Source organism: Nipponia nippon, unplaced genomic scaffold (assembly GCF_047370975.1).
Source record: "Nipponia nippon isolate SJK-2023a ecotype South Korea unplaced genomic scaffold, ASM4737097v1 scaffold_1, whole genome shotgun sequence".
Lineage (NCBI taxonomy): Eukaryota > Metazoa > Chordata > Aves > Pelecaniformes > Threskiornithidae > Nipponia > Nipponia nippon.
Window position 1 is genome coordinate 101,949,594 of NW_028262290.1, and position 24,668 is coordinate 101,974,261.

At 42.9% G+C, this 24,668-nt stretch overlaps 1 protein-coding gene across 3 annotated transcripts in view; it reads right to left on the minus strand.

The window, feature by feature from the left end:
* KIAA0319 (KIAA0319 ortholog) overlaps positions 1–24,668 on the minus strand; it is a 60,570-nt gene that overhangs the window by 22,419 nt on the left and 13,483 nt on the right. For 2 of the 3 annotated variants that reach the window (XM_087764958.1, XM_087764953.1), the window contains exons 2-10: positions 24,068–24,229; positions 14,932–15,704; positions 7,166–7,349; positions 4,858–4,962; positions 4,075–4,172; positions 3,600–3,687; positions 2,943–3,035; positions 2,164–2,296; positions 108–336 (exon numbers count right to left, since the gene is read on the minus strand). In XM_087764958.1, the coding sequence (XP_087621084.1) occupies positions 108–336; positions 2,164–2,296; positions 2,943–3,035; positions 3,600–3,687; positions 4,075–4,172; positions 4,858–4,962; positions 7,166–7,349; positions 14,932–15,704; positions 24,068–24,116 (1,752 nt within the window). In that variant the 5' untranslated portion in view covers positions 24,117–24,229. The remainder of the gene's footprint in view (positions 1–107; positions 337–2,163; positions 2,297–2,942; positions 3,036–3,599; positions 3,688–4,074; positions 4,173–4,857; positions 4,963–7,165; positions 7,350–14,931; positions 15,705–24,067; positions 24,230–24,668) is intronic. The other variant, XM_087764967.1, reaches the window with a different exon arrangement.

The following is a 24,668-nucleotide window of genomic DNA, read 5'->3' on the forward strand; positions in this document are numbered from 1 at the left end:
CTAGATATTTCAGTGCTTCTGAGTAGTTACTTAGGTATGTGTTTGCTTGTGTTAGAAGCAAAGATAAAAGAGGTTTCCAATCCTATGCAAGAAGAAATAAGACATACCTGCATTGCTACAACCTTGCCTTTGCTTTTGGGACTGAGCGACCACTCGTAGCTGACAATTTCATGGTCATCGCTGCTCTGGTTTCCATTCAGCGTGATGAAGTTCTGGGGCAAGGTGACTGCCTGATTAGGTCCTGCATTGGCAATAGGTGGGTAATCCACTGGTTTGTTGACAGTCAGAGATGCAATAGTGGAGTTCGCTGCTCCATCTGAATCAATCACTGTGAGTCTACAACACGAAAAACAATATTGGAAATCTGTTAAGATGGACTTCTGCCAAGTCCTAAGTTGAAAGTTTAGCTTTTTCTGGCGCTTCTTCAACCACCACCTAAAACAGAGCCACTAATTAGATAATACAAACTTCTGCTTCGGAAACACACATTCCTCAACTAAGGCAGGAAAGAAATTCAGAAGACTGTTTTCAAACACAGCTTTCAACCTTTAAGGAAAAAAAGCAGCCTAGCTATTCTAGATCCCAGATGAAACCCTTTCCCTGCAGTCAATGGCAACTTCATCCATTTCCAACATTTTTCACTGCAAATTCTTTAAAAAATGTGGAACAGTCCCTGTTAACACCTACATCCAAAACTACTCTGGATGTTCAGAAGCTCTGCTTATAGCACAGTAGCAGTCCCTAACTTCTTATTTCTTCATGGCACACTATTACTAATTTTAATGGAGCTTAATATCAGCTCAGATTTTTGAAGATGTCAAGTCACAAAACTAAAAAACTACAGGGTTTGAAAGAAAACCACTATTGCCTCTCAGAAACACAATGGCAAATCATCTTAAAATCAGACTGCTGCAGACACCTGAAAGTGATGAAAGACTGCCCTCCACAGTGTGGTGACCAACTACATCTCTAATTCACCTCTGTTGTGAAAACCGCTTATAGCTGACCACATGGAAGGGAACCACTCTTGAAGCCTTCCCTGAGTGGGAGCAAAACTACTGCTTACTAATTCTGTCATTAGGGAACACATACTTTTACAGTGGGTGCACATCCATGCTTATCAGGAGCACTGGATTTTGTTGAGCGGCTAATTTCCTGGAAGCTTGAACAGACTGCTCTGTTGTTCAAGTACCTCAGTCTTCCCCAGAGGCGCACAGATAGAGCAAGTGATTTCTTAATTCCCTAGGGTTTGGAACACACTTAGAGCATTGCTTGTAAGCAAGCTCTGCCCTTTTTAATACAGAAAAAAATCCTATGCTCATTCTGCCACTGCACAATATGGAACAATTGCAGTGAAGAACACAGGATGAAAGTTGGCAGCTATGTAATTTTTGGTGAAGCTTATGCAAAGCACCATGTTTAACGTATATGTACGCTGGCTTGACTGTTCTGCTGATGCGACATTGATACATAATGTATTGACTGGTAGGCTGTTAGCCACTGGCAGCCAAACAACTCAGGCTCAGTCAGTGGGAAGTCTGCCTCTGTGAAGACTAGGCTGTAAGTTAAAAAGGTCAGAGAATGAACTCTGATTTTAATTAAAGCACCCAGAACCACAAACATTACTTCCATTGTCTGGATAAAAATCCAGCTTCAGCAATGCATAAGTGGGAGGAAACAGTAGCAAGGCAAAGGCTTTTATGAAGAACAGAATGACTCTTATTAAAATCAGCACACAACAGTGCCTTGCGAGGATCAGTCTCCCAATATTGTTCCATCTGCCACCACACTTCAGGGGATGACTTTCACAGCCTGACTGCAGAGATTCATCTCAGGACACTTGCCAACTTCTAAGCTGGGAAGAAAAAAAAGTAGTTCTGTCACAGTTATTATTGCTGGGAGTGGGAAGTATTTAATTTCCGATACCTTGTTTTGCATAACTTTGTGCTGTAAAGTATCACTACACCAGTATCACAAAATCACTGCAAGCACTTTTTAATAAAACTGTTCCCTGTGTCTCTCCACTGTACAAAATGAAGGGTAACAGCATGCAGAAGAAAAATGAAGTTTTTTGTTTGAGGAGGTACATGTGCGCACAAACAGAAACAAACATTTAGCTGACATCACAGAAACAGTTAAAACCTCAAAGGAAAGCATCTGTACCTGAAAGTGTAGTTTCCAGGAACAAGGTTAGACAAGTGCAAGACAGGTGTGTCAGCAGACGCCTTCTGCTCTCGCAAAGGACCTTTAATTTCCTCCCAGTGGTAACTCACTATTTTCATATCATCTGTACTTTCTACATTCATTGAAGAAAAACATATCAGTTTCTTGTAGCGACTGCTGGAATGAATACTAAAGTCTTTCAAGCACTGATTCCTAACCAGTTTTCTACAATTATCTTTTCACGCATATTCAAACAGGGTTCATGTACCATAGCTGCTAAACCACAGATTCCAAGGTAGATTTGGTACGGTTTATCTAAACAAACAAAATTCTTCACACACAGAGAAATAAAAATCAGTCTCAAACTCCGCACTCTCCAACTTGTCTGCTCTCTGTAATTATGAACATAATTATGACATCTCATCATACCCTATGCGACAGCTCTCTCTCTGGGGCCTACATGGCCCCAGCTGTACCGGCACAGAGGCCTTCTGGGCAGGACAGGAAGAAAGTGTAAGAGTAGATGCTATTCAGATGTAGCAGCCTCTGACACATTGCATCTCAATCCCTAAGTGGAAGGCTGCATTTTATCACTTTTTTTATTTATTATTATTTATTATATAATTTATAACTGGACTCAAATCCCCCAAATAAATCATGATTCAGGGAACTTCTGAGCAGAGTGAGAAGAAGGAATTCCACTTGTAACTGACAAACAATACTGTTGCAACTGTATATTAAAAATACAGGATATAAGCACAGGATGGTCCAGTACATACGACTGCCATCAATGAACGTAGAAGTTGTAGGCAAAGAAACTTCTTGTACTTTGGGTGAAGCAACGGCAACAGGCAGCTGGTTAACTCTGACTGCTGTAAGAAAGACAGGGGAGGGGGGGGAAAAAAAAAAAAAGAGTAGTGAAAGCCAAGGCAAAACTAATTTGTTAACTCTACAGATCAATTGTCCCCAGTGATTTAAATCTAGGATTGACAGCTTTGCAGCATCTGCTGTCCCTTTTGGACAAGGGAAAGAAAAGGTTACAGAAGAGCAGTGCTCTGACTTGTCCGCTGCAGCCACTTCTAACTGGTATAATTTAGATCAGACCTGTGCACTGTAACTTGCAGCTAAAGCCGGTTCAGCACCTAATTGCTGCTCCTTGCTGTACTGGAGAAGGGGACCATAAAAGGCGGCACGATGCTATCTCAGGCCTTCCCTGAGGGGCGTACAAGACCAGAGAGCACTTAAAACACAGGAAGCAAGATCCTTAACTCTACTTCCTTAAAATGCTTTATAGACACCAAGATATGAGACATCTCTGCATGACTGGACTACAAGATATCCTTGACAGACAGTAACTGACAGACTATTAGATAAGCATATTGTACAACTACTTGTGTTGAAGAAATTAATTTTATTATTTTAGCCAACTCATTTACCTGGTTTGACCGTGACATTTACAAAACCTTCACCAAAGGCATTTTCACCAGAAACCGCCACTTTGAAGGCATAAAGTCCCACTGATAACTGAGACAAACAGAACAAATCGGGTTACATGTCGAATTATACAAAAGCAGTATGCATAGATCTGCCAATCATATTGTAAACAGAGAAAAATCTGGATATCTGAAACCTAGAGCTCCTTTTATAAACACATACACAAAAGGCCACTAGTCATTGCCCAGAAGTGGGGAATACAAAGCAAACGCTTAGGAATTTTTACTCTATCTTAGAAAATTATTACAGCACTCTAAAAAAGACACTTCTAATCTGGCAAAGATTTGGTGACACATACAAGCGAAGAGACTCTGGCAGTCATTCGAACTCCTTGAATCAAGGTGCCCTTTCCCACAGGTTAGATTCCTGTGAAAGGACCACACAAACACAATGAGTCTGAGCTTACAGCTCACTTACATGAGAGAGCTTCAAGGTCTGGCTGTGCCTGCGCTCCATTTCACCACCATAGTCAGGAGGGTGACTGATTAAGCTCCACTCATAGGTGTAGGCAGTTTCTAAGAGCAATAACATAGCATAAGAGTAATCTGTTTGGCCTTCAAGACAAGCCCAGGAAACAAATAAATCAAGTTCACCATCCATCAGATAAAATGCTACAGTAGGCAATCATGACTGCTACTGTTTAAACCTGCAAAATGAAGCAGTATGAACACATGTTAAACTTCCACAGTGGAAGTAACTTGGTAAACCAGCAAGGATGTAATGGACTTCACAAATAACTGATTTCACAAAAAAAAAAAAAAAAAAAAAAAAAAAAAGCTTCACGTGAAGTGAATGCGTTTTACATAGCTACCTATGAAATATGTATTCTTTGCTGCTGCAGTTCAAAACCTGGTAGTTTTAAGCTAAATGTTGCATTCAGAACCTAATTTTCCCCCTCCTCTGCTTTACAGCAAGATGCCATAACCTGGGCCACATCATTGCCTTTTGGCAGAAACTACAGGCTTTCTATTGAACCATCTGGCTAATGAGTTCAGGTTCTGAAAATAAAAGCCACTTAAAAATATCTAAAATCCAAAGGAGGAAATCCTCTGCAGTTGGAGCCACAAAAAAGGTAGTAGTAAGAAATGAGAAAGACTGTTTTTATCCTGAGGTGCAGATGTTCACATAACTCAGGACTTGTCTCCATTTACAGGCTGGTAGTGTGTGTATCTCCTTGTATGCCAAGGCCATTCAACTCACCTGTAGGTGGTGGTGGAACAACAAAGGCATTCAGTTCAACCTCATTTTTGGGTAGCATCACTTGTATGTTACCTCCAGCAGACACAATAAGTTCCTTTACTGTATCTAAGACAGAATGAGTACATTATGTTTTAACAGATGGGACAGCTATAAATTTAGTATCTTCAAATATTATTTGTAATGGATTAAGTAAAATTTGACAAACACTCTACAGTGAACAGGCAAGGATAAGTAAAAAAAAAAAAAAAAAAAGATAATTCCTCAATACATTATCAAATAATAATCTATTATAATCATGACTATGGCTCCTTCACCTTTTACCAAATAAAAATTTTTCTTCTTCCCCAAATATGAAGTGTCATTTCTCCTACTTCTGTTTTAGAGAAAAGCATTCTGATTATTCCTATACATAACAGGTAACATTGCTCTGCGTAAAGAATTATGCATTTTTCTTAGTAATTGGATGGAAGTGCAGGAATTAAAAAGTACACAATTACAGAAGACAAAAAAGCCATCTGCACCAGAACAAACCTCATTAAATAAAGTAACATACACTTTCTTTCACCAAGAAGCACTACTTCTGTGTTTATGTGGCACTTATGAGGCACACCTCAACGTTCAGTTCAGTGTCCCTTTTAAAAATTCCACTTGTACAGCAGAGCAAAGGTGTTATTTTGTACCTGAAATGCACATTCAATCTATTTGCCATCCAGGAACACCCTCCCAGTTCTCACCTGTGAAAACTCTTCCCTCTTCCAAAAATGCCAAAGTCCACAAATCCAGTCCCCAACAGGAACATACCAAAGCACAACTTCAGGAAAGGTTCCCATAGACCTATATTTCAAAGGTTTTAAATGTCTTCCTTCTAATATTGGGAACACAGAGAACAAAGGTTCTCCAAAGGCAACATTCACTAGCATCTAAACCTCCAACTTACAAACTGAATAGATGAGCAAGAGGCTACTCAGCAGTGGCAGCTGACAGATCTAAAAATGGATGAAGTGAAGAGGCCACATCGACAGCACACTTTCTGTCACTGCTACTTAAATGCACCCAAGGATCCGTAATTGCTCATGGGAGATGCCCTAGACACCACTGGAGTGGAGGTTTGTACTTTGACCTCCACATGAGATAAGAATAAAATGGCTAGATGAGGGTGATGACCAAAGGAGAGAAGGAGGGAGTGTCTTTGAGACTTCCAAGACAGCAGGGCTGAGAACACAAAGCAACCCTGGCACAAAGCAGTACTTACGGTGAGATTCATCACAACGTTCCCTTCAGCTTCTTCTTCCAAGCTCCTTTTTGAGTCTTCTTCAACCTCCTCCTGTGAAGGAGGAGGAGGAGCTGCCTAGTCAACACTCAATGGTAATGATGATCCATTGCCTTGGAGAGGGATCTCTTGTAGCTCATGTCTTCCTGTTACCTCCTACCACTATCCTGGCTGGGAGGCTGCAGTTTGGCAGAGGGTGCCAAGAATGTCCCAAACCAGACTTGCTCTACCAGGAAGCAAAGGGCTTAGCTTTCCATATCCCTCAGCACATCAGGAGTGCAGAAGAACATACACCTGTGCTGCTCTGCTTCTTGTGGCCCTTCTAACCCTTTGTCAGGGTGCACAGGGACACAGGAAACCCAGCAGGAGAAAGGAGATACTCTAACATACACAAAGAATTTAAGACAACTACAGGGGACATAGTGGTTAAACATGTCCTTTTCAAAATAAAAACTTCTGCTCAGCACCTGGAATTCTGATAAGCTTCCTCACAGCTTTGAAATTAGAGCAAAACTTTTTTTTCCCCAGGATGAAGAGGCCACGTTCTCCCCTCCTAAGGGCTAGGCTTCCTCAGGTCCCACCTATGTTGCTGCATGATATCTAACAATTATATATAGTGGGAACCCTACTGAGGAGTTTGCAAGAAGGAACAATGTTATGAAAATTCATAGTATGGCTAGAAGAGACTATTGTGAAGCTCCAGAAAGCCTCAGGTATTTCTCACCAAGTATAAAAATTAACCCATTTTAAAAAAGGCTCTTAATCTCTGCTTTTTACTTTGCTGTATTTGCTTGAGTTATAATTTCCCATTAATGATGGACTTGGTCAGAGTTTTGCTTCAAAAGTAACTGGCTAAGGTGTCTGAAGTTTGCAATGTTACTGTAAGTCTACAGGCTTGAAGTAGGATGATGTTACATTTGGATAAAGAGCGAGCTCATAACTAACAACACGTTGGAAACCTGACAGTAGTAAAGCCATCCCCACCCCCTGTCCAACGTGCAGGTACCCCTCAGATGTCTGGCTATGTTGAAACATTACCTGCTTTAGCAGCAGTAGAAGGTGGTGTGAATTGCTGCATGGGCTCAGATGGCACAGTATTAGCGGTAAGCAGCATGATCCCACCTTCAGTGACATTCTCTGGAGCCACTGTAGGATTCTGGGTTTTCTCTGACACACCTAGGGAGAAATCCAGTTTGTCTGAAGAAGGGGAAGGTGTAGCAGCCTGAAAAATGAATTATAGGGAAAGAATTGTCATAAGTGAGCCTTTTTTCACATTTCTAGATTTAGAGGTATGCTGGTTTTTAAACAGCATGTAGGGTGAGCCTACCAATTTATGTTACTAGGAGGTTTTATTCATATACAGAATACCTGTCAAAGGAGGACTCTCTTTTCTTCCATTAGGCTTTGTAAGAAATGCTAATCATTTTCCAAGTTTCAGATGCAGAACAGCATAGGCTATGGTCATCAAAATGAGGTAACCTGGAATACAACTGAGGCTATCCATTCTCAACATAATAAAGAACAGCAGGACAGGTCTAAATATAGTCACAAACCTTTAGGAGCCAATGACAGAAAGTCGATGTGGTGAGTATTATCGTCTTCATGCTGCACACACACAAACATAACAGAATCCTTGCCTCTTACTACCCTTGCTCATGTCTTTACTTCAGCCACCACCCCCCTGAACCCTCTCTGCTCAAGGCTGAACAGTGCCAGCTCTCAGATTCTCTTCATATTTCAGGTGCTCCACTTTCACTCTGCAGCTTGTTGCCTCCCTAGGGAATCGGAGCAGCTCTGCCTTGGATGTGGATGGCAGGAAAAGCTCCCTGTGCAGCTGGGAGCATGAAAGCAATGCCAGGGACTGTTGCTTCCCAGCCTGAGAGGAAGCAGAGAGCATGGAAGTCATCTGCAACTCTACCTCTGCCTTCAACAAGGACAGAGAGAAAAGATCCCTGTGCAGCTGGGACAGTGACAGCAGTGTTGGGGACTGTGGCTGCCTACCCTGTGAGGATGCCGAGGACCACACCAAGAGCTGCACCTCCAGATAGGTCCATAACACAGATGATGCAAGCAGCTTTGTGGCCACACCTCCAGCTCCATACGCAGACAGTAAGGAGATCTCTCTGGGCAGTTGGGACACTGACAGTGGGATCAGGGACTGCAGCTCCCCCACGATAGTGCCTTCAGCATGCCAGCCCTAGACCCTGAGCAGGAATCTCACCCTTGACAACATTATCACGCACAGGGAGAGCCTCAAGCCCATCCTGCCTCATACCCTGACAAAGGGCCTTTCCTCACTCCATCCCACATCTTCCAAAAAGATCACCTTTACCACACTTTGGCAAAGTGCTTCTTTGCCTTCCAAATTTGAGGGAAATCTACTTTTCTGAGCTTCCTCTGGCCTTCCTCCTCTCCTGTCCCTTTGCCAATCTATCAGCTGAAAAGCAGCCATCCTGGCTTTGTAGGACAGATGGGGACACAGTCACCTCAAACGTACCTTTCCTGGGACACTCTTCTGCAATGGCACCATACATCTCCTCAGTCAGCAAGCCTAGGCAAGACTCTGCAGTCAAAAAAGCTGCCCTGTGGCGCTGTCATGTCGGAAGTGGTGCCACAGCCAAAAAACATACAGCTTAAACTAAGAATGTTAGCAGGCAGCAGATAATTGGGGCAGGGGCAGTATCAGAAATTGAGCGTTCAGGCAGAAACTATTACTGAGAGAGATCCTGGAGCAGATGTGCAGGGCAAGATTAACCTTAATTCCAGCTTGGGAACTGAAAGGAAAAGGAAAGAAAAGAAGGACTCCTCCTGGGAGTGAGTAGTGTAGGCAGTTCTCTTGGTATGGGCTTTGTGGTTTGTTTGCTTTTACCCACCTGTACAGCTACTACTCCTTGTTACAAAATAAACACACCAACCACGAGGGCCCACATCCTTCAGTTCTCAGTGTCTGACTTGAGTGCAAATCTCTTGAGAATTCCAACAGAAAACAAGAACACCCCCATAATCCAAAAGAATAGTCATGCAATTCCCTGAGGAAGTTACAGTGCAGGCAACAGCATCATGCCCAAGGGGGATCCTTCCCCACTTCTGGTCCCTGGCTGACCCCACAGATTGGGTGCTTTATTTTCTCCCTGTAATGGGAAGGACAAGCCCAACCATGTTGCCTTGCTCCATCCTGATCCTCCAAGGCAACCCACCTTTCCCCCTCAAGAAAGCATCTTCCTCAAATACTCCTAAAGACAACTGATCAGGACTCTGGCGAGTCAAGGGCTAGTGTTGTGTTTTATACAACTGCTTCCCCAGCAGTGTTTCCTCCATGTCCCTCTGCACAGATGACTACTACATAACTGCAGTACCATTTGCTCTTTCACATTTATCTGGAAAACCTTAAGGAGAGCAGCTCTGTCAGCAGTGAAACTCTGCTCTTTCACTGGTCTGCTTCTCCCTCCTTTTCTGCATTCAGTTATCTATCTAGTAGAGATCATACTTGCTTGAAATCGTTAATCGTGTAGTTGGGGAGTTGCAAAAGAGCAAACCATCATACTGTATGACACGAAGTGCAGACTTCAAGAAAGGAATAAACATTTTTCACAGGTAAATCTAAATATCAAAACATCTTTCAGGGGTCTTTTACATCCCCTTGGGATCAAGTCAATGCATTTTTAACCAAACAGGGCTGTTCAGCATTCACAGGCCTCAAGGCCAAAACAAAGCCAAAAAAAGATATGAACATCGCTGATATTCCACTTCATTCTAACTTCTAAATATCAATTCTGAAGGCATACCAATCAGACATTAAAAGGCTCTTCATCACATATTCTGTCAGCCATCTTAAGCTTTCTTAGGTAGAGCTTTATGCATTTTGACTGCACCATTAGTCCTGCAAACGTAATAAACTCAAGAATCAAGTCAGGCCTAACCTATTGAATAAATGTTTGAAACATTGCATCATCAATATAGCATTAGCTGGAATCTGACTAAGACCTGAAAAACCTCACCTTGCTTAACATACCAGCAGTTAACTGGAAATTTTAAAAAGACAATTAATACTTCACAGGTATCTCACTTCAAGGATGGGCAGCACTGCAGATTTCTGTTTTGGGCAGCTTGACAGCATTTACTCTGCACAGATTTCTAAATGTATTAATGTTACTGAGCTGCTAGAGGGTAACAGTCCGTAAGATCACTCTGATGTAAACCCAAAAGCCAGGTTACTCAGTTAACGGACAAATCCCATATGCTCTATCCCATGTCACATACAGAAACACCCTATATCTGACTGCATTTATAACCAGGATGCTCCTGGGGCACAAACTCCAGAGGCCTGTGTTTGGTTGGTCTCATAGTTTAAAATCTCTCTCCAGGTCCTTGCTCAAAGAACACAGCACCTGAGGACACTGCATCCTACTGACTACTATGAAGGGAGGGAACTGCATTTTTGCCACCCTGCTCTGTCTTGCTTGTCAGAACAGTTTTATCTGGAAACTGCAGAAGGGAGTGCGTCAGCACATATCTAGGAACAGAGCTATAGAATTGCTGTGGCAGAGTTAAGTGGATGATAGGAAAACATTGTATAACATGCAATAAACAGAGGGTATTTCATTAAAGTCATTAGCAAAAATGGTTTTAAGATCTTCACATTTTCATAACCTATACAAGGCCACAGTCTGAGAGGTAGTTTCAATCATATACCAGTGAGAAAACTATCTAGAGACATCTGGGCGTTTTTAATCCAGTATAAAAACTTAAAGATTTCCTTAATAACAAAATTTGGTTTCCAAAGAAACATTTTTTTTTTCAGAAGGAAACACAAATATGTGCCTGAACAATCCATGTGAGATTTGATTAAAATGTCTGCTTGCTGGAGAACGAGACACATAAGAATGAAATCTATCACCAGAATTTATCACAGGCAGCATCTTTTTCACTAGTCACGAGTGCAGTTCCCAAACCAGAAAAACTTGAAGCCAAGCTGGAAGTTTGCGTTAGGCATAACCAGCACGGTTTGGGTGGCAGGGGTCTGGCTGCAGGGGTCACCTCTGTGGTCCCAGACAGTTTGGCAATGGATGGAAACAAGACACCACGCGTCAACATTGCAACCACTCAGACATAGTTAAGAGCGAGCAATAGCCACTGGGGGCATGAGGAGGAGGTGGGGGCGATGCACAACAGGAGAAATGAGAGGGAACACGTGGAAGGGGTCATTATCGGGCACAGAGCTGGGGACACCCTCTGGGAAGGACACACTTCATGCCACCTTCCAGGGACTGAGGACCACAGAGAAGCCCACACTGGAGCAGAGGAAACAAGTAATAAGGAGGGAATGTGGCGGAAAAGAAGCAACAAGTGGCAAAAAAGAAACTGCCAGGCACTGACCCCAACATCCTGTGCCACCTGTCACCTCACCAAAGGGACTGACCATAACGTGCAGTGAAAAGAAGGGGAGTGGAGAAGAGATGTGTCTGGACTGAAGTTGAACCTGGGGAAGGCCAGGAAAAGGTGTTTGCCAAAACGGCTCATCATCTTCATTTCTCTACGAACGTCTAAATGCAAAGGATTCCCAATTGGGAAACAGAGGCTGCACAGGCTTTGGCAGTTTCTCAAAACCTTCTGCTTCTCCAGATTCCTAATTTTTCTCTACATTAACAGAGAGCTTTTAAAGTCATTTCACAATGCATTTCATGAATGGCTTTCAATGCTCATCAACCCTCTATAGCTCTGCTAACAGAGCACTGCCAGATCATTTTCTAACTACAGTTGTCTTATCAGCTCTTCAACATCACTACCGGCTGAGGCTAAAGACCGACCCAGTTTTGGAGCTTCGTCTCTTCTGCACGGAAAGAAGCAAGCTGATTCCTCAGCCTTTCCATGGGAATTTCAATGGCTGTGCTAGCATAATGTTAGCATAATGTAAAGACCACACAGGAACGCCTCCTCTGTGTCCCAGTCAGAAACAGGTTTCTCTCCATTCCACTTTACTATAAACTCCTATCTACACAGGCAGTGCACGAAGAGAAACAAAATCTTCCTATTCTGGCTGAGGTGGCAAAATCAAAGTAGAGATTTACAAAGTAGGCTTGGCCATATATATCATTACCACCGCAAGGTGTGAAATCTCAACTTTCATAAAGCTGTATTCACATGATCCCTCAGAGATGGGGAACAAATTTGCACAGCTGTTTGCCACATACTTTAGGTGATCTCAAGAGTTGTATGGCTTCTCTAAGGCACAAGGCATAAGCAGTTCGGTCGGCAGAGATCATGACAATTGGCTAAAGCTTAGCACAGTGCTAATGTGGCTTCCATTTGCCAGCAAAATACAATGGAGGCAAGCTTCAAGTCTTACTGCATGGCCAAAGTGCACAAACATGGTGGTGTGTGGAGCTACTGCAGGTTCTTTCCATGGCTTAATTTCCAGCACACAGCACAGACCGTAACTAAAAGATGTTTGTTAGTTTCCCCTAGCAGATGAAAGGAAAATGGGAGATGAGCTTAGTATAGCAGTGGATGGGTTTCCTTAATTTTAACTTTGTAAGAACAGCTCAGCTATTGCCATTTGTTAGAATTAACTGCAACTCTAGCGCATGAAAGAATGTCACTCTAAGTTTTATCAGCAGGAACAGTATACTTTGGTATCATACTTTTATATGTACATCCATACGTACTTTTTGCACACTAGTAGAAAAAACAAATAGCATCTACCCCCCTTGCCTAAACTCCCATGTTAATTTATGCTCATTTCAAGGTCTGCATGGTAGATACTTCTTCTGTCGTCAACTCTGCTTGCAGAAGCAGTACCCACTTTTCAACTTGCAACAGCACTTTATCTGTTATCAAATGTTCTTCCATACACATGGAGACAAGTTCTAATCTCTTCTCGCTTGTGCCAATATACTCCAGACCAACTTGGTCAATCATAAAAGTCACAGGCTCTCTTGAGCCCAGAGGAGGTGATCCTTGAAAAGCAAGCAACCTGCTCTCATGGTCCTCACTTGTCTCCAAGACAGTCTCCCTCAGGATTCTTCCAAGCAAATCCCACAACAGGCCAAAGGCTGAGACCCTGCTTTTTGACTTATTCCCACCCCTCTTAGGAGCCTGAACTCCTCCACCTCATGGCCCTGACCAATCCCTCCTTGCCTGCAAGGGTGAGGTCCAGCAGAGCCTCTCTCCTTGTCAGCTCCACAATCACCTCTGATAACTTCTTGAAGTTATCATCAACGCACTCCTGCATTGCTTGTGCCCTGCTCTCTCACCCTCCCAGTAGGTATTGGGGTGGCTTAAATCCCCCATTCACAGCTCCTGGTCCTCATATGAGGCTCCTCCCAGTTGCCTGAAGGCTTCGTCTACTTCTTCCTGACCACAGTCTGGAGCAGACATGCACCCTAATGTTGCCCAACACAGTTGGCCTGCCAGCCCTGACCCATATAAAGTCTTGACTAGCTCATTGCCATCTCTAGGTAGAGCTCCTTGGCCTCCCACTAGCACCCACTGAAAGGGTGCATCACCCTCTGTGATCATGAGCCAGCTAGGACAAAAGCCCAAAGCACCCTTTGATCAAGAACAGCTGACAGAGCTTGTGAGAAGCTGCTAGAGGTCCCAGTCTCTGCTAGCTGTCCTCTCCCAGCTGCAGCAACCACTCGTGTTCCTCACAGCACTCCCAGAGGCCCTCCACAAATCCCAGAAGTTCTCAGATTATCTAGAGGATTTCAAAGCAGAGCCCAGAAACTGCCACACCTCTAGGCTGCGATGGTACCCAAGTTAGACTGTATCTTAAGACCTGCTGTTCTCTACACATACTTATGCCATTTCAGTCATCCCCTCCAAGAACCTCAGTTGTCACAGATTTCATGCAACTTTCTTATTTACATGTATTTTTCTTCCTTACAGTAACGGCAATAAATTATCATTTTTACAGCAAGAGATAGGTAGTTGCTGGTTACAAAATCTGGTGGAATTTAGAGCAATCCAGCTAACATTGCTTGACTTCCTCTTCCCTCTAGCAGGGGTGTGTGTCAAACCCAGTAAATGTTGACTTTACAGCCTGTTTCAACTTTCCAACTGTTCTTAAGGAACCAGAGCCCCTTTAGTCTGAACTGATCAAACTGGTTGGCATAAATAGAGAACAGGTGCATCTTACTCAAGTATCTAAATTAGGTTTTAAGTATTAAACTTATTTTTCTTATTGCCAGACTCAAGAAAAGGATTCTGAGAACAAAAACACCTTATCCACTTTATCCTGCTGTACATCATGGTCAAAAACCACCACTGTCCCTCCTTATGTACCTTGCCCCTCTTATATGTTTTAAAAGCATTATAAAAGGTATTTACTCAGCGCCATTACATCTATAACACCACTATGCATTAGTAACATGAAACCCATAAAACAGGCTTAATTTTACTGATTGAGGAACTTATGTTTACTGGTCTTGGCCTTTGGATACTAGCAGGTCCATTAGTATTGCTCAGCTAACTTCTAATGAGTCACCAAGGGTCAAAAGGAAGAATACCATAACATTACTATACCAGGTCCAAGCCCACTCATCTGTATGCTTCCAAGGAAATCCCATAGTGTCCCAAAACAAACTCTGCGCCTTATCATCTGATAGGAAAAGAGTCCTTCAGCAATTCATCTGCCTATTAAGACAGTCCTCTCCCCTTCAGCCTTTTCTACACTGTAACAGGACCGTAAGTCATTTCAGTGTTAGGGTTACATTACAAAGCAATAACCTCATTTGATCTGAAAAACAAAAAAACTGCAAAGTGGCCTCACCATACTCTGTGTGCTTTCTGAGGCGCAAACATACCTCTTTTTGCAAAGCATCATCAGGTTGTGCAAGAAGTTGAACAGCTGCTTCACTTTCAAATGTTTTCCCAGGGAATGGTGTAATCTCCGGGAGAGATGACAACCCCTCCATGGAATGTTCAGTGACGGAGTTCAATTCGGAGCTGTTTTTATTCAGAAGGCTTTCCACCTTCCCAGCCTCCCCTTTCTTTACAGTAAAGTCTTCCTGGTTATCTCCATCATCACCCATGGAAGAGTTGAAGCCGTTTTCACCTGCCACCATCAGGCCCCAGTCAGCATAATCCGTGCTCTCCTTCTGCTCATGTTTGATGCTCACCTGAAAGGGGTCTTGCTCCAACTCTTTATAATCATCAATGTATTCAGGTATCTCCTCAAGGCTGGGATCTTTGCCAAGCAGAGACAGCCCCTTCAAGCTGCTCACTTCCTCAGACGGCTCATTCTGGAGTCCCACAGAGTGGACCATGCTTGGGATCACTTGCCCAAATCCTAGCAGCGAGGCTGGCCTCTGAGAAGGCCTCAGCACAAAAGTAAGATAGGACTTTACAGTTTCAATTTTTTTAGGTTCACAATTCTCTTTGTGTTGGCAGTTCACGATGTAACAGCGTCGTTCAAACATCCAGGACAAGTCACAACCAGAGAGATCACAACATGCTGCGATGCAGTCAGACACTGACATAGCATGAGGAACTCGCATAATTTTCGTCGTTTCTAAGTTGGGAGATATTACTGCACCTGAGTACGTGGCTCCTTCTCTGCACTGCTCACAACTGGAACCTGAAACGACACCACCAACATAAGGCACAAAACTACAACCAAGCCATAATATAGTTTACTGTGACCAAAAATGGCTTATCACAGGAGACAAGATAAAGACAGGTGGTACCCTGGATAAATAAGCTCACTTCCTTTCACTAACATCACCACTACTTTTTCTTCAGCGCGTCGCTTTGCAGTGGTATTTGTACTTTGGAGGATTCTTCAGTGTAGGATCTTGATACACTCTGCAAAGTACCCTTGCTACAAATACAAATACATAGAGATGAAAGTGAGTTGCCAATACTTAAAAAAAGAGCAGGGAACACAAAAAAAACCATCATGGGGTACCTCCATTACCCCCATAGCATAGCAAACAAAACATGTTTTAAAACAAAACTCAAATAAGATGCTGTAACATGTCATTGTTTCATTTAAGGGAGAAGGCAGCAAAAATCTACATAGGAAAAACATCTGCCATCTTACTTGAACTTGATGAAGAGTCCCTCACACCAACATAATTGCTGGGCTTAATACAAAAGCTGGATCAATTTCTCAAACTTTTGCTGCTTTACCCACTAGTTCACATGAAACCCCAAGAGCTTGCTCCAGTAGGGAGCCTCTTTCCTTCCTTTGCAGCGAAGCTGTAATCTTTTAGTATGACATCAGAATTATTTTCACAGCACATCACAGACTGAGGTGAAGCGTTCAAATAAAGCATGAATCAACACACTGTATATCTCAGTCAATTTTTAACATCTTTTCTAGGTGTTTTTTTCCTGGTTATAACTGCTCTTCAGAATTCCTATCTCCAAAATGCAACTTGATAAATCTTACCATGCTTCAAAGAACACTTGAGTAAAACCAGGACATTCTTCTTAACATGGTTTTCAACTAGACTTGCTAACTCAACCAGTGAAAACAAGATGTGACCACTGTGGAGCTAACACAGTAACGGAAGACAAAGTTGACTCTGCCTGCTTTGCATGTCATTAACAGTTGAGTTCTGGCAGCAGAAACTTCATTATTCACAACAGTATATGGCAGGAGAAAAAGGCAGCTTGACTAATGTATTCCAGCTCAAATCTGTTGAGCTGACGGGCAGGAAAAATGAAATCAAAGAGTAGGAATAGGCCAGCAACAGGGGTTAGATCTGACCATGACCTAGAGCCTTGGAGATGCAGATATTCTCCTATGCATGCAGTGTGTCCAACCACCACACTACAGTTCCCACCACATCTTCTGGGCTGAACTGCAGTACACTCCTTCACAATACATGATCTGAATACAGCTACTGAAATGCCTGTGGGGCATCATACTGCCTGGGATGAATGTACAGCTTGCAAAGTAGGTTAAGTTCAATGCAAAAAACCCAAAACAAACAAACAAAATAAAAAATTGCACCACACACTGAGGGACAGAGAGGACAAGACTTTATGATGGATTTGCAGAGCTGTTTTTTTGGGGTGAGGAAAAACATGAAACAAAAACAAATTTTAAAAAAAGATCAATGACTTGCAAATAGGTATAGCTGAATAGGAAGCTGACAAAAAGGATAAACAGCTTCAAGGACCATTTTTCTGACTCCAGCTACTCCTTCACACAGAGCTGGGATGCTGTTCACTCTTCCACTTTACACTTTCAGTGAAAAATCTATCCAGAGGAACATGAATTTAAAACAACCTATCCTGTTCTAACACAGCCCACACATGAAGTATCTTTATCTGTACCCAGGAGATGCTCAGGATTTGTGCATCTTTTTCTTTCACATTGCACATAAATATTTCCTCTACGTTCCCTTTCACCTCCAAGAACATAAGACTGTGGCAGAGACTCTGAATTGGCATCACAAGTCTTTCCTTTAAGTTGTCTGTATGACTTAGGACAGGGGAGCGAGCAGAGCTCTGGGTTAAAATGAAGTATAGGAGTGGGGCAGCCCATTTAACCATTCTGTCCTCTTTCAACCCATATCAATTAGTTAATCCTGTAGTCAGCAGGGAGATAAGAAACAGGCTTTTAATAGGGTAAAACAGAAACATGACTCTGTGTGAGTGTGCAATATCAGGTCAGTAACAACTCATTACAATTAATACTTTAAGAACAGTACTATTAAGCTGGGTCAAAAAACTCCTTTGAGAGCTGTGTTCATCCCTTCCCTTCTTTACCTCATCCCTGAAGGAGAAAGTGACCAACCTGTTAAAATAAATTTGAAAAAGTTTCATTATTTATTTGTTCAGAAAACAATGACCAACAACTCTTGTCTTAAAGACAGACTTAGGCAATTGGAATAATCCAAATCTCTAACCTGAGGCCAGACTTCAAGTCCTCACTCAGCATCAAAGCTTCAATTCTCACTCTGCCACTTCCAGCTTGATACATCAGCTATCACACTGCAGAGTGAACCTCCCACAAAATTAATGGTGTTTCATTAGCCATAGAGAGAAACAAGTCCAGCATATTCCTAAGATAATAATAGAATCATTTAGGTTGGAAAAGATCCTTAAGATCGTCCAGTCCAACCATTATCCTAACACTGCCAAGTCCACCACTAAACCATGTCCCTAAGCACCACATCTACACATCTTTTAAATACCTCCAGGGATGGAGACTCAACCACTTCCCTGGGCAGCCTGTTCCAGTGCCTGATTACCCTTTCGGTAAAGAAATTTTTCCTAATATCTAACCTAAACCTCCCCTGGCGCACGTTGAGGCTGTTTCCTTTTGTCCTATTGCTTGTTACTTGGCAGAAGAGACCAACCCCGACCTCGCTACAACCTCCTTTCAGGTAGTTGTAGAGCGCAATAAGGTCTCCCCTCAGCCTCCTCCTCTCCAGACTAAACAATCCCAGTTCCCTCAGCTGCTCCTCTTAACCCTTGTGCTCTAGACCCTTCACCAGCTTTGTTGCCCTTCTTTGGACACACTCCAGCATCTCAACGTCCTTCTTGTAGAGAGGGGCCCAAAACTGAACACAGTATTTGAGATGCAGCCTCACCAGTGGCAAGTACAGGGGGACGATCACTTCCCTAGTCCTGCTGGCCACACTATTTCTGATAACGAGCCAGGATGCTATTGGCCTTCTTGGCCACCGGGGCACACTGCTGGCTCATATTCAGCCGGCTGTCGACCAATACCCCCAGGTCCTTTTCTGCCAGGCAGCTCTCCCGCCACTCTTCCCCAAGCCTGTAGCGTTGCATGGGGCTGTTGTGACCCAAGTGCAGGACCCAGCACTGAGCCTGGCTTTGAACCTGAATCTCCCAAGCAAGCATTGTAGCCACAGACCTTAGCTAACCCCTTTTTCAAATGTCAGAAGGCCTTGGTTTCATCCCAATAAGGAATGGAAAAAACACTAAGCTTCAGAATTTCTGTACAATGGGAAAATTATTTCTCCACCAACTCTAAATTAAATCTAACAGTGTAAATCAAATATCAAAGTAATCAAAGTTTCATCTCTTGCTTCAGCTAGAGTTACACCTGAGTTGAATTCTAGCAGTAGGTGGGCAAGAATGCATTAATTTAGCAGGTTATTTCAGCCTGACACTAAGGGTGTTCATTAACTGTCTTCAGATGGAAAATATATACAATCTACTTAGAGTGAACTTAATCTGATCTCTAATTTCATATTCCCCTTCACCCCATCCAATCTCCAGTCTGCAATGGGCTCAAGTAAGAGATAGCGTACAGAAAATTTACTGAAAGTGTGCCACATGAAAGGGCATATAGTAACATTTGTGTCTGCTAAACCATTACCTGCTGTCTCAGGTCATAGCACAGCTGTTATCCTTTAGTTAACTGAACTCGGAAATTAAAGCACTGTTCTACTCTGACCACTAATGGCAAAAAAATAGCATCATGCAATTCTATTTATTGTTTCACAAGTACTCATTCAGGTTACCAACAGAAAGACTGCTTCCCTTTATTACAAGCCCTGAAAGCCCTCTGGTGCCTGGGCCATCTATAGCCTAAAAGTTCTGCAAGCCAAGTGCTCCCCTTCCTTTTAGCTGTACCTTACTATGTCTACAGAAGGACAACACTTGACATATCCAGAGACCTAGTCAGGCAAGTTGGTTACCCTAAAAAAAAAACCACCATACCCCCCACCAAAACCCTAATAAATAGTCACACTGTGGACTATAGCTTCATTTTAAAGAGATTCCTTCCTTTAGTGAGGAAACATCCACACCCTTCTTGGAGCTGCACGCTACCACTCTTTCATATCTTGGTGCATGAGTCCACTGATGTCAAGAGCCCAGCAGGAACACAGCTGTTCCTCCATCACAACTGGCTGGAGACCCTTCCACAAATGGACATGGAGACTAACTCCAAACCCTAACAGATGCTCTCTCCCCCCTCTCTGGCAGGCTCACACAACCACGAGCACTTGAATGACTTGGAGGCAAATATTCTTTAGTTAGTAAGTAGCAAATTGTGACAGTGTACTAACACTGGGTTCATCATGGCTAATTACCCCCAGTCTGAAACCCTGCAAGGAGAGAACTACCCACTTGTGAGCTGGTCTATTTGTTTTCCCTAGCAGCAAGCAGTACAAGAAGCAGCAGAAAGAAGGGAAAAGAGGAAATGTGCAATATAGAAGAGCAGCTCAGATTCAGACCTTGCACCAAAAAAACTCAAGTTTGACCAGAATCACCTCCCATTACCTTGTTGCTGGCAGCACGGCACTGAGAGCTCACGTGGCACACCATTCTCACAGCCTGAAAACCTCTGAACTATGTGAGCATGGAAGGTCCTACAACAGCTTCCTACAGGAAGGGTAGGACTGTCTCTGCTTTCTTGACGGCTGTTCCCTCCACTCTCTCCAAGCAACAAACTAGTGCCACTCTACTTTTAGGGTTAATGATTTTTTTAATCTATCCAAGTAACGCTTTCCTCATTTTGGTGAATTTTCAGAGGAAAGATGCTGTATCAGTAAGAAATAAGTTTTGCTTTTCCTACCACCATAATAACACATTGAAACAATTTTGATAACGTTCTGGAAACAAAATAAAAATAACTTTTTTTTTAATTGCAGTCCCCTAAGAGGAGAACTTGAACTCCAATTTTCAAGCTAGAGCCAATTTCCACAGCAGAGTTATAACCCCCTAAAAAGCACGATTTGTATCATAAATGCTGAAAAAGGCTCATACTCCAGCTGCTTTAGTAAAGGCCTATAGAAAGTACTGTCCTGGAAACCAGAACAGCTGTTATACTGAGAACTTCATCAACATCTGAACTGTCACTGCATCAGTTTCTCTAGCAACAGCTAACATCTCTGTACACCATGAATGTGTTTTCATTCTTTTTCTACAGGCTGCTTTTAGGTTATTTGGTGTTTCCCTTCCCTTTCCCTGAAATCTCACAGGTCTTTAAAGCAGGGATACATCTGGGATGCCAAAGTGCTCTTTTGGGCCTCAGAAAGGATGCTGACTGCAGACTGAGCACTGCAAGGGGAGGAGAAGGAGAACAAACACACAAAAAAAATGCTCGGTTACATAAAAGCAAATCCTCAACAGAAAGCTGAAGCCAATAGTATTCTAGTTACCCGACTGCTGGCCAAGGCTGAGCCAACCAGCAATGCTGGCAACACCTCTGTGATAACATATTTAGGAACGGGGAAAAAACCACTGCACAACTGCAGCAGCCATGACAGGGGAGTGAGAATATGCAAAACAACCCTGCCTACACCAAGCTCAGTGAAGAAGGAGGGGGAAGAAGTGCTCCAGGCACCAGAGCAGAGATTCCCCTGCAGCCCATAGTGAAGACCATGGTGAAGCAGGTTGTTCTCCTGCAGCCCATGGAGGTCCACAGTGGAGCAGATATCCACCCTGCAGCCCATAGAGGACCCCACACTGGAGCAGGCAGATGAACCCTGCAGGAAGCTGTGACCCCATGGAGAGCCCATGCTGGAGCAGCCTCCTGGCAGGAACAGCAGCCCTGTGGAAAGGAGCCCACACAGAAGCACATTTTCTGGCAGGACTTGTGACCCTGCAGGGGATCCACACTGGAGCAGTCCGTTCCTGAAGCACTGCACCCCACGGAAAGGACACACGCTGGAGCAGTTCTTGAAGAACTGCAGCCCATGGGAAGGACCCACGCTGGAGAACTTTGTGAAAGACTGTATCCTGTGGGAGGGACCCCACATTGGAGCAGGGGAAGAGCGTGAGGAGGAAGGAGCGGCAAGAGACTAAGCGTTATGAACCGATTGCAACCCCCGTTCTCCATCCCCCTGAGCCACTTGGAGGAAGGAATTACAAGAGTTGAGAGTGAAGTTGAGCCTGGGAAGAAGGGAGAGGTGGGGGGGAAAGTGATTTTAGATTTTTTACTTCTCATTATCCTACTCTGATTAACTGGCAATAAATTAACTTCCCTATGTCGTCTGGTTTGCTCTTGACTGTAATTGGTACGTGACCTCCCTCTCCTGATCTCAACCCGTGAGCTTTTAATCATATTTTTCTCTCCTGTCTTGTTGAGACAGGGAAGTGATAGAGTGACTTGCTGGGCACCCAGCAGCCAGCCAAGGGCAACCCACTACATTCATGAAAAGCAGCCAAACACTATTAGCCAAAAGTTACCACGCATAAAATAAAAAAAGACAAATAAATGTCATCTAAACAGGAGAAAGTAGCCCACCTCAATTTCTTTTGACAAACCAGAGCATATTCTTCAATATCCTTCTGAAGATATTCACTAATGAGCCTGTTTCTCTATTCTCTCCATGATGCAATGTCAAGCCTTTCTTATATTAAGTCAGCCTTCTCATTATCTTAAAACAAGTGGTAAGAAAACTTTTTTTAAGTAGCCTTCAGAAGCACAAGCTCATGTGGAGAGAAAAACTGCAGAATGAACATCTAGTAACTTCCTGAGCCTGAGTCAATTCACCTTAAAGCTTGCACAAAAAAAGAAGCCCTTTTCACTTAAAGGTGAGCATCCACTGATGTATTTCAGTAAACATATCCTGGAAATCAGCAAGTACCTTCCAGTTTGGTTAGGGTTAATACTAATTGTATGGAAAATACCACAAATTATTGAGATGGAAATAAATACTAAAATTTAAACTAAAATAATATGTTATGCTAGAATGTATTAGCCCCTAAACACGGTGTGCTGGTACCTGAGATACAGGGAGAGGGCTGGAATACAGCCAGCAGTCTGAGTATAATGGTCTTGTTCTCAAAGCAAGAGAGCATAGCAAATTTGCAACTAAAGAATGAAAACAAGACTTTCTATATGCACATGGAGGATATTCTAGCCTGCTAACAATTAACAGCATTATCAAAAGCATAAAACTGTGACACTCTACAGCCAAAATTCAGTATTTACTGCACATTATTGCCTTCTGTTGAAGTTGCCATGTTTTTTTCTTAAAGATACTGGCATGGAGCCTACAGGAAGTACTCAGTACCTCACAGGAGAGCATTTTATTTATTTACAAAAGGCATCCCTATTGTTTACTACAGCAACAAAACCCTCAGCTCCATGCTCTCCTCAAAAAGCTTGGCACTATGACATGCTCAGGGTGATCTTGAGGACTACTTCAAACTAGCACAGCTGTAGTTAATGCCTATCCCCCCTCATCCAACATTTCCCAATTCAGTAGTCAATTTAAGCCTTAGCACATTAGCAAGGCTCTCCCCTCATGAAACAGCCAATCCTGTTTATACTACAGGATAACTGAGTATCATTTTCTCAATTCCTGCTAATATAGATACTGCCAGTATCTCCATAGCCAGAATTCAAACAGTGTCTTTTAAAGAAATAAACCCCATGTTTCCATATATCGTTCTGTAGTTGCCATGTCAAAACTGCCTGCACCAGATTAAGTGTCCCTATGACACAGAGGCAGTATTAAGAATTACAATCATTCTTCACCTCTCTGATTACGGAAATAAGTTACCTATCTCTGTAGCTGAAGCAGAAACTTACAGGGCTTTCCTGCGGTCTTTGAAAGGAAATACATGTCTGTAGAGCAGATGATGAGGTGAGAGACGTAAACAAATGCATTTATGCTTCTCATAAATCAACCATCCTATCATACTTCAGAAGAAAAAAGGTAACTTAGAACACAAGCAATACATCATTCTTAAATTGTTATCCTGCAAGAGGAGAATGACAACTCTTTGAACTCTCCCACTACCCCCTTTTGTCCCATGCATCTCCCTTGAAACAGCCCTATTGAAATTGGCTCCAAACAGCTACTCAAACTGCCTTCCTCCGTTGCAATAAACTGCCAGTGATGGAGGTGTACCTTACAAGAACTTTTTGCACTGAGGAGTCATAAGATTTCCCAGCTCTTGCCTTACTCACATTTCATTCAGACCTGCATACATACTCCAGGAGCATTTGCTTCACTCGTTCTGGGTGACTCAGACACACAAAAAGTAAACTCCTACCTGTTATTGCCCATAGTAACAGGCAGAGAACACCAAGTCCAAATGCCATCCTGCACCAGGAAGGCAGTGACAACTGCTTTTCCAACCAGCTGCGTGGAAATTATATGTCTTAATGTCGGTTTCCGCTAATATTGTTTAGTACCCTGCTGTGGCCATGAAGCACTGCAACAGACAGCACAGGAAAAAATAGGTCAGATGTAAGCATTAATTAGAATGTCACAGTAAAAGCCAAAAGACAGGTTAAATGCAGGCTTTATTATTCCTGACTTCTTGATGGATGACATAGTACATCAGGCAAGCTGAAGATACAGAACAATTCACTTACCTGGAAATCTCATTCTCTGGAGATGCAGAAATGTCTCAGAAAGATTTGCACGCTTGGGCTCCTGTACCTCAAAACCCCCAAATATTCTGTCTGCAGTTACCCAGACCCCGGTTTTGCTCTGACTTTAAACAGAATCTAGCAGGTACCCTTAACTGAGGGATCACTGACAGTATCGTCCGCGCTAAAATCCATGCAGTGTTAAGTCAGCTCTTGAGGCAGCCCTCAAGCTATTCTCTCCCAGATATCAAGGTAGTGCAAGAAGACACTTCTGCAGAA